Source organism: Patella vulgata, chromosome 5 (assembly GCF_932274485.2).
Source record: "Patella vulgata chromosome 5, xgPatVulg1.2, whole genome shotgun sequence".
In the NCBI taxonomy this organism is placed as follows: domain Eukaryota; kingdom Metazoa; phylum Mollusca; class Gastropoda; family Patellidae; genus Patella; species Patella vulgata.
This window is the reverse complement of record NC_065883.2, coordinates 14,987,712-14,998,794: the sequence shown is the minus strand read 5'-3', so window position 1 is coordinate 14,998,794 and position 11,083 is coordinate 14,987,712. Positions and strand designations below refer to the sequence as shown.

Sequence of the window (11,083 nt, the reverse complement as noted above, 5' to 3'; positions counted from 1 at the left end):
TGACTTGTAGAAAAACGTCTATTTCTCTGCAACCGTACAAGTTAGAAACCATTTTCTGGTATCTGTATGATCGTATAGGTTTAATCTATTTGTTGATTGGAATCAAATATCATAATTTTAAAAACATTACAAATAAGACTCATTTGAATAAAATATCTGTTTTGAAGGCAAAAAATACAGTTTTTGCCAAAATGAAGTTACTTCCGGTGATAATGAAAATCATAAATTACTTGTATGAAATCGTAAATGGCATTAGGTATCACACAGTGAAAATTTTATGAAAATTGAATAATAATGACACATTTATGGACCAAAAACCTTGAAAAGTGACCTGTTGAAAATCGCCTATTTCTCCGTAACTGAACAAGTTAGAAACCATTTTGTGATATCTATATGACCGTATGGGTTCATTCTATTAGTTGATTGGAATGAAATATCCAAATTTTAAACAAATAACAAATACGACTCATCTGAATAAATTATTTGTTTCGAAAGCTATAAATATAGTTTTTGCCCAAATTACGTCATTTCCGGTGATATTGAAAATGTTAAATTGGTTTGTCCTAGTCACAATTGACATTTCGCATCAAATGGTATCACTTTTATGAAAATCCAATAATAATTGACTCTTTTACAGGCAAACTAGCGTAAAAAGTGACACTTGCAAAATTGACCATTTCTCGGCAACTGCTCATATTACAAACTAATTTTGAGATAGATTCTCTTCGTATGAATTAATGCTACAAGTTTATGAAAGTCACAAAGAAATATTTTAAAATATGAAACGCCTGAATGGGTTGTAAATAGCTCAATTTTACACCGTTTTTCACCTTTAAATCGAAACGGCGCAAAAATGAAATCGAAATTAAAAAAATTGCTTCCTGCTTTTTTTGCGCCTTTACATGGCGCATCTTCTTACTTTTTACTTATTTTAAAAAAATAATATTTGCTTGCAAAAAGACGTACCTAACCGCCAAAATTGTAGTTTTGGTCAAAATTACGTCATTTCCGCTGCTGACAGAAAGCTTTATCGGTAATAAAAAAGTTGAGACTTTGCACCATTGAGCATATGAACTTTGTTTTATACAAATCGAGCAATAAATTTCATATTTTTGTTCAAATCACATGACCCTTTAATTATGGGTAAAGCGCCATAAAAAAATATACATAAATAAAAAAGTTTTTTGTTAAAATTTTCAAAATTTGACGCCTAATATCTTCGAAGATTAATCGAAAATCAAAAATCTAAACAATCGTAGCTATTTGCCGTGTCTCAGGCTATGTCAAAATGTATCAAATGTTAAAATCCGACAATTATTGTTAATATTACGGCAATATTTCCAAAAACGACAACTTCGGTTATTTCGGACATTTCGCATTGTCACAGAAAGTTCGAAATAGCTTTAATCTCTCTAAGTCACACCCACTTTCCCGGTAAAACCGAAGACATTGAGTTGATCTGACAAATAGTTTCTGAGATATGCTCAAGTGGAAAAAAAAAAAATAATAATAATAAGAACAATAATCTTAACAAAAACAATAGTGTTTCACACTGGCCACGCAGTGTGAAACCCTAATAAAGATGTTGTATGATTATTTATATTCTATTTATTAATAATTAAGGCCTAATTTACGTAGATATGTTTCACATTCTGTTTCACCTAACCGACGAGCATATTCTAATAAACTACAAACATCACACTGAACAACAAACAAGGCACCAGCAGAGTAGAGTAACTTTAACTTCTCTTAACGGCTGTATGTCAGAGTCAGTACAATAAAATACTGGTGTCATTATCTTCATCCCTATCATATTTTTCAAGTCCTTGTTCCAATAAGTATTTTACACAGTCTACTGTACCATGCCGACAAGCATGGTGTAATAAACTACGACCAACATCCTCTTAACATCTAACATGGCACCAGCAGAGTAGAGTAATTTTAACTTCTCCACTGGGGTTATTCTAGACTCAATACAATAAAATACTGGTGTCCTATTATAAACACGATCTCTACCATCTTTATCAAGTCCTTGTTCCAATAAGTATTTTATACTTTTATACTCTGCACCAGCAGAGTAGAGTAATTTTAACTTCTCCACTGGGTTTATTCTAGACTCAATACAATAAAATACTGGTGTCCTATTATAAACACGATCTCTACCATCTTTATCAAGTCCTTGTTCCAATAAGTATTTTATACTTTTATACTCTGCACCAGCAGAGTAGAGTAATTTTAACTTCTCCACTGGGTTTATTCTAGACCTAACACAATAAAATACTGGTGTTCGTCCCAGATCGTTAACAGGAATATACTATAAAGATTTTAACATTCTAGTTGTAACGCCAAGCAGTGTTTGTAAATATTTCAGAATATTATCGGTCAGGTAATTCTTGTCTTGATCTTCTTATTAACTTATTTAAATATATCTTGAAATATTTCCACAAATTTGTCTTTAAATATTTAATCAAAGTATGACTTTACAGTGGTGCATACTGCCTTTCAAACTCAATGCCAGATATATGTTTCTGGCACCAACGTTTCTGCAACAGAGGTTTAATTGGTGCTAACTGGTGTTGATAGAAGCTAACTTGTTAGGGTTATAAACCTCTTGTGGTCGAAATGTTGTAAATACTCTGATTATAAACCTAAGTTTTCAAATGGGAAACAATTACAATGTATTAACTTACACATGGTGCCAAAATATATGTTTCTTTTAGAAAGCTCTTTAAAACTTTGAAGTTTTTATGGTCTGCAGTTCGATCTAAAAAAATTGATTTCTACTTAAGCCACCAAATGAAAATTGAATCGTATAGAGCTTGTCAGATCACTATTAGAAATAACAAATCTGATAAACCTAATTTAATAATTTATTTCGGCTAAAAGTTTCAAACTTAGGACAATGATTGATGGTTTTTTTTTTTATTAATACAAATTCATCTTGCTTTCAAGCTGTAACCAAGTATAGAACATATCAAGGCTTTGATCCATTGTTTACCATAATTATCAAGACCTTGCACTTTACATGGTAGAAAAAATATGACCAAAGATTGTAATTCAATTCTGCTAAAATCATTCATATTTTAAAACTGATTAGGCCTGTATTTTGTTGTTAATATTTATGTAAAGAGATGTACATTTTTTAGTTGAAAAAACAAAATGGCTTTTTCTTTGTAAATACTTGTTGTTTATGTCAATAAACTATTTGTGTAACTATAACTGCTTATTTATAAGAACAGTGTTGCATGTGTACCAATAGGTCAATAGAAGCGGTGTTAATCAGTATAAAATCCACCCCAGTAATCTGATACAAACACAAATCCTTTCTGCTTAATGTATCCACGATGGCTTATTCTGTAAAACATCGGCTCGCTAACCTGGAGGTCCAATGTTTGATCCCTGTGCCGATAGAGAAAGTTTGTTTGGATTTTCCAGCGTTGTTCAGATGGGACGAAAAACCCCAGGTCCTGTGTACACTTTGGCATACATGTAAAAGAACTCTGGCAGTTTGAATTCGAAATAAGAGCAGGTCATAGCATCACTGCCTGGACAAAATTTTCCTCACAGCAGACTGTATGGCCGTCTTCATTAACCCAGTCGGAGCACAACAGTAGAAATATGTATATGTTAATGTACATACTAGAACCATTGCTCCTTAAATAGCACATCATCTTAATCTCAGTTTCTAAACGAGTTGATACTCCCAAGATAATAAGGTAACAAGCAAATCAAAACGAGTCGACAGCTCTGTACAGAAGGACACTGGTTCGATCTTGGTGTTGACTGAGAAATTCAGTTTCTTACGACTTTCTAGCTTGGTTTCCCCATGTCAGTGGTGGTAGGACGTAGGTCTTGTTATGGACAAGTGTTTATTCAATCGGATGGGTCAAAAACCCAAGATGTCATGCATATCATTGGCAGCATTTTAAAGACCCCCTGACAGTTGAAAATCAACGTAAGGGTGGTAGCCTGTAGCACTGTTGTCCAAGCAAAACTTTAAACCCCATTTCATTATTACAAATACATCACATATTTTCGTTATCAAAAAGATGCAACAGCATGGGAGAATGGGTAAATTCACAACAGAACAAGACAGTAGTTTTGTAAATGAATTTATTTGTTTTATGCTGTAGCACGGCTGACTGTATGTGGTCCTATATTGCAAGCATTGTAGACATGATGCATGAAGTAACCAATGTCCTACTTATTAGTTGAATACTGGGCTTTACAATCATATAAATATACAAGTTTGCTCTATTGTAACAAAATAAAAGAAGTCTATGATTGATGATATGTAACTTATGTTATTTTATACAATGAAATATGGCTGATATTAATGTTTCTATTATGTTTTAAAGATATCTATTATTAATCCTGTTTTAACAGACCTAAAGTATTTCACATTGTTTCAGTACCGTAATACATATTTCTAAATACCTTGTGATTGGACCACTAATCAAATATAACGTACAGTAATGGCACATTAGTGCTTACAGATGTCTATCCTGATCAACATTTTTCTGGATAATATCTAATATTTCACAGCTTAATCCAAGCTAAAATATACTCAAATTGATTATTTACCATATAAATAAGAAAACAAAACACAAATACCAACAGCAGATTATCCTCTGAATTGGATTCAATCAGATTAAAAAGAGGCCCATCAAAGTATTTTATCCCACATTTAAAGGTGGTGCTGGTTTGTTTATATCTTTGTAAATACTGAAAGTAACTGAACCATTTTTAGGACTGATATCCCTTTAGAGATTCAATTTTTTATAGGATTCTAGTTTGCAAGGGATTAAAAAACCCACAGTGACATAATCATTCAATATCCATTAGAAAAAAATGTCTGCATAAAATACGGCAGGGTGATACAATTGTTGATTAATTAGATTTTATTTATGTTTCTGTTGAAGGTTTGAGACCTCTGATAGATAAATCATACACAACTTCTTCTACTTTCTTTACATCATATTTTAAAGCATCAAATCTTTTTCTCAAGGCATCGTTTTTAAGATTCAGCAGTCTGAATCCGGATTCAAGTTCTCCCAGGAATGAAGATATTTGTAGTGGTCTGGCATAATCACCAGCGATTACAGCATTCACTGCCAAACGAGACTGAAAGAAATAATGAACATCAATTACATGGGAAACTATTATTAACAGATACTACCAATATTTTTTTTGTATTCTAAATTGAGGCCGAAAACATATACCAAGTTTGACCCACAATTTGATTTTGTAAATACTGGTTCCAAGAACACTCATAATTTTTTACATGAATATAACGTTACAGAAACCAAATGTCTATCTGAATTGTGCAACACTTTCCATCTACATACACTATTACAAACTGGTCGGTAATAATAATTTGTACTTGCTAAGATCTGGTCGAATCTTAATCAACAAGCGTAATAAAATAGGCTATAGTATAATTTGGTTTATATGAAGTCAGTGATTCGCTGTAGTATAGCTTAATAAAAGGTCTACCTGTATACTCATTAACGTGTGCGGAAAAGAACCACTGACAGTTGGAATGCGATAAAGATTAGTCTGAAACACGATTATTTGGGCAATATTTATCATACAGTACACAGCATGGAATATGCTTGTTTTCATAAACCCAGTTGGTGAAGAAACGTGAGATGTTAAACATCATTTCATTTCTATTAGACTAAGGCAGTCTATTTCAATTATTTGGAGCTGTTATTCCCCGGTTTCATCAGTTCTACGGCTGTGAAATGTTAGTAGGGAAATTACCAGTTTATGTGATTTTAGAGTTTTTACAGTTATAATATTTTATCTTACCAATTCACTTGCTAGTTGAAGTAGACCCATTAAATAATCATCTAAATCAACATGGAAGCCATCTTCTTTTGCTACTTTCACTAAAACGAAATAGATTTGTAAAAAGTATTCTATTTTAACCTTGTAAAGAAAGCTGTAAGATTCATTTAATAGATATATGACAGCTTACTTATGTCTGACGGTCTCTTTGCTTCATCTTTCTTACGGGATATATTGTGCTTGTACCATAGAGTCATGGTGGCTCAGTGAGTAAGATGTTGGATGGCTAACCTGGTGGTCCCGTGTTCGATCATGGTGTTGGCCGAGAAAGTTCATCAGAAATTTTCTGGGGAGGTTCCTTCATGTCAGTGATGCAGGACAGAGGGCCTGGCAAGGAACAACATATAGTCGTTTGGATGGGACGTGCACGTAAAAGAACCCTTGGCTTGGCAGTTGGAATTTGATACAAGAGAAGGTTGTAGTGCCGCTGTCCGGGCAAAATTTCCCTTTTAGAGCCTGTATGGCGTGTGCCCATCTTCATTAGTCCAGTCGGAACAAAACAGTAGAATTTTAAACGCCATTCATTTCATTTTATTTCACACTAAAATCTAACTGTACCTCCTATAATATCAGCTGCTGTCTGTCTGTCTATTAACTGTTCTGTTTCCAAAAATATAACAAGTGCTGCTAAAAACGCCAATCTCTGTATAGCAAACTTCCAGTGATCGTGGTATCTTCAAAATAAAGAATAATATTTTTTACCAATTCATTCGAAAGGGACAAAACCATGACTATGTAAACAATTGTATGAAGAAAAACATTGGGTTTATCATTCACAAAACTAACAAATAATAATAAGTTATTAGAATGCCTCGTTTAAAGTATAAGGCACTTTACCAGTGACCAGTTGTGATCTTGGAGGTCTGAGAACAAGGTTTCAATATGGAGTTAAAGTGCACTGAAATATTTTAGCACTGATGTCATGTGAGAAAGTAGTTCAACCATGTTGAATACCGGTATGTCTACATTATTTCATTGAAAAGTTAGGAACCATGAAACTGTCAATTGGTGACACATCTAAGGTATGCAGCAGAATACTTACACAGAGAGAGAGAGAAATGGGGTTTAACGTCCACTCGACACAAACTAGGTCATTTCGGGACTAACATATGGTTTAATTTTATTTCAATAATTCACTTGCGCGTAGGGGTCTTTAGCAGTGGGAGGAAACCAGAGGATGTGGAGAAAACCCATGAGGTTGGACAGGCGACCCTACTCCTTGTCATATACAACCGGGGAATCAAAACCACACCATTTGACTCAATGACAGGCCGTATGATACAGCGTACACGGGCTAACCATTCGGTCATCCAACCCCCGCAGAATACTTACAACAACAAGAAAAATAACCAATAACTCACTTGTAATATTGATTGGCTGGAATTTTATCAGATAGGATTTTTATTTGATCTTGAACATCTTTAAAAAGTTTTCGAGAATTTTCACACGCAAGAGGAACTGAAACATAAAATGGCAGAATTAAATAGTTTCTATATCTTACCCGTTCAATCAAAGAAAAAAGCTCTGCGGATTTATCTTGTCTATATTGTGCGCTGAACTGTTTCCATGTCTAAAGACAGGCTTAGGGTACAGCATTGTATTAAATTACATTCATTCAGACATCATATGAAAAAATTAGAATCTGCAGTCATTTATTGCCTTGCCTACCCCAGATAGATTCTAATGTATTCAAAGATTCCAATTTTTTTCCCCTGCTTATCTACATTTTGTTTAGTCTTTGTATTGCTGTGGTTCTTAAATTTGTGTGTTGCCCTATATTTAGAATTCAATGGCTGCTGCCAAGCTATAGCAGGAGGGGACGTATTCTTAACAGTATTTTGTGTCACAAATACTGACTCAAGCAAGGTATTATTTTCTACTAAAATGTTCCTTTACATTGTACAGGTGTTCACAGGAACTGATTCGCCACCGTTTAGCAGTAAAAAGTAGCCCTGTAAAATTTACTGGGGACTCAAAAAGTTTTGACAAGGAGTCAATAGGCCCATCCCTGAAAGTACAGGGCGAGTGTCACAAGACTTGTGTTCCGAGCTGAACTAGAATGGAACAAGCAGATTCTTCACATTTATATAGAAATGTTATTTTTATTACTTTTATTTAAACCTTGTGGTTGATGTATAGCTTGTAATACTTTCTGTATTTCTCTTGTTGTCTGTTCAATATCTCTTACTGCAAATCTTATATCCTGAAACGTATCAAATAATTTAATTATTACACTGGTATGGTATATTATATCTTGAACTTAAGAGTAGGCCTATATTAGATTTTCGGCTTAATCTTAAGTCTTTACATTTGCATATAAATGTCCATATGTATGTGGGTTGTTTTTTTTTTTGTATGGTAGGAGTGTGTGAAATGTCTACATATATGGAATTGATATAGCACGAAAGGATAACAACACTGGGTTGTTGAACTGGGTTAGTAGTTTTTAAATTAAAAATGACTAGCTATGAAAAATAGTACCGGTATATTACGGCAATACTATATACCGGAAAACACCGGAAAACAACCGGAAAACACCATTTTATACTGAATACCGGAAAACACCGGAAAAACACTAAATACCGGAAAACACCCTAAATACTGGAAAACACCCTAAATAGGTAACCCGGATCCTGGTCCTCTGTGTGCGGTTTTAGACCAAGTGAGCGCCGATGAAGGAAGGTCAAGGTCATTACGATGTTCATTTTACAAATAGCCCTCCACCCCCAAAAAAAATTTCCGATTTTTTTTTCTGTCACAAAAAAAAAATGGAATTTTTCTGAGAAATTGGTTTTACAAAAAAACATTCCGTAGAAAATAATCTTACAGAGAAAAATACTGGAAAAAAATTTTTTGAGAGAAATTTGGGAGAAGAAATTGTTTAAAAAAATCTGAAAAGAAATTTTTCTTTGACCGTAGGCGATCGCTCGCTTGTATGTTAATGAACTTATTTCATCAGCGCTCACTTGGTCCAAAACCACACACGAGGACCAAACTCCGGGTTACTAAATAGCTACCGGAAAACTTAGAAGAGTAAACTGTGCCCGAGATTTATTTAGAGAGCGCGCCGCTCCAGGAGGGATCATCGTCAGGGTGGGACGGGGGTGGAATTGTCCAGTCACGTAACGAACATAGATCTTCCGTTCCTCAACCCATATTATTTTCAAAGTCATTGTCATAATCACAAATTACGGGACGATATACGAAAATGCATGTTTACTTTGAAATAGTGCAAATGATACTTTTCCAGCTACAATATTCAGATCAAAGGATGCCAATTCTTATACAGTGCAGCATAATTTGTGCAACAGAAGACATCTCGAATATCGATTGTCGGAAAAAAAACCATTTTCTCAGGGATATTTTTTTTCCGAATACGCATTCGGTGTAAGTCTTCAGCCACCAGGATGTGGTTAACATAGTAATGTTTTATTACGATAGTAGTACATAAAACAAATTGGTTGCCCGAGGTTCTCGGGGGGGGAAAGTAGCCTCATCGGCTAGAGTCCTCTATTTCACAAACAAAAACAACAATTGCTTCCTTGAAAATTTATCGATCAACCCTTTTCAAAGACGTCCAGCTTAACACTTCCCATCAATGCAGTAAGATAGAATGTGTAGTTTTCTCATGGACAATTGGGCGAAAGTTGGGGTTTTCTCTGGTCAACAAGTTGGGGAAAAAAGCTTGAAAAGTAATCCAGAAAAAAATCCTGTGTGAGGCCTTCGGAATTTGATGGAATATGTTGAATATTATTATAGTTCAAGTGATTATATTTGACCCTGGAATGAAAGTAAGCTCAGAAACAAGTAGATTTTTAGCCCTTCCAACGAGATGGATGGCTCTTGGAAAGGATAGACACTTTTCAGATTACAGCCTGTCCGAGAATTGCGTGGCATAGCGGTTAAACCTGGAACTTCAACTCGAACTATTCAGAGATTTATTAACTCGCTTTTGATGATACTTGCTGTTTTTTGTTATCCAGGGAGGAGTTGGCCTAGTCGTGCCTTCCACGAATTCGTACCACCCTGATGCCAGCGTTACTGGTAAGAATCAGGAGACCAGCGCAACCAGCATATAATGGGGCCCTCCGAGGGCAGTGTTTAATCTACTGAAATACTGAAACACTGAAATCTACTGAAATTTACTGAAAACTAAAATTAAAATACAAAATAAAATATGGTCAATGATGGAGGTAGACTGATTGCGTCTTTTAAAACATTCAAAACATAATAGGCATACAAAATTTGGAGAAAAAAAATTGGAAATTTTTTTTTTGGGGGGGTGGGGGTGGGGGTGCTATTTGTAAAATGAACATCGTAATGACCTTGACCTTCCTTCATCGGCGCTCACTTGGTCCAAAACCGCACACAGAGGACCAGGCTCCGGGTTACCTATTTAGGGTGTTTTCCGGTATTTAGGATGTTTTCCGGTATTTAGTGTTTTTCCGGTATTCAGTATAAAATGGTGTATTCTGGTGTTTTCCGGTTGTTTTCCGGTATATAGTATGGCCCGTATATTATCAAATATCCATATAATATTATTATTATTATATGATGAGTAGAAATAATGGTGGATTTCCGATTTGTGGTAAATCATGCTACCTCTAAACAAGTGTGTTACAATGCCTGGAACTAGCCTGTCCTTGGTTCCTTTAGGAATGGTCTGACATCGTCCTAAACTGGCTAAACTAATAGCCAATAATAGGATATTATTTGTTGACATTTTGAGAATAGGATAGATTATAGATGGAGTGATGGAGGAAATAAATAGGATCATTACTTCTCGCAGCTGTTGTTCAGCTTGTAGATACCCTTGTAATTCAGTAAAAGTTGCTGTCAATGTATCAGACGGATCCATAATAAAATCAAATTTTGCAAACAAACAGCTAAGCTTTTCTTAGATTAAAAAACAGTATTTTATTTCACGTGAATATTATGACCGGAAGTACTAACCTAAAAAGCTAGTTTCAGAACAGTTTCGTATATCATTCGGCGAACTGAGTTCATTTAGACAAATATCAGCGCCATGAAAGAATTTATTAATAGAGATTAATAAGTCCATTGGGCTTAGAAATAATACTTTAAAGCTCAAAATAAATGTCAAAATAAGTTTTTATGTAAAAAAAAGAAACAATATGGAAAGGATCGCCGTTACAATTAATAATAACATTGGGAGGGTTGCACGTCTTTAATCATTAAAAGACGATGTGTGGCGAATGTATAGTGCCAT

At 34.6% G+C, this 11,083-nt stretch overlaps 1 protein-coding gene across 2 annotated transcripts in view; it reads right to left on the bottom strand.

The window, feature by feature from the left end:
• Window positions 1-4,096: 4,096 nt before the first annotated feature.
• The window catches only part of LOC126821466 (translin), a 101,356-nt gene continuing 94,369 nt past the window's right edge, over window positions 4,097-11,083 (bottom strand). Inside the window, exons 1-6 of one of the 2 annotated variants that reach the window (XM_050549913.1) lie at window positions 10,634-10,805; window positions 7,963-8,056; window positions 7,215-7,311; window positions 6,412-6,527; window positions 5,815-5,894; window positions 4,097-5,124 (exon numbers count right to left, since the gene is read on the bottom strand). In XM_050549913.1, the coding sequence (XP_050405870.1) occupies window positions 4,906-5,124; window positions 5,815-5,894; window positions 6,412-6,527; window positions 7,215-7,311; window positions 7,963-8,056; window positions 10,634-10,711 (684 nt within the window). In that variant the 5' untranslated portion in view covers window positions 10,712-10,805 and the 3' untranslated portion in view covers window positions 4,097-4,905. Of the gene's footprint in view, window positions 5,125-5,814; window positions 5,895-6,411; window positions 6,528-7,214; window positions 7,312-7,962; window positions 8,057-10,633; window positions 10,806-11,083 lie in introns of those variants that run through there. The other variant, XM_050549915.1, reaches the window with a different exon arrangement.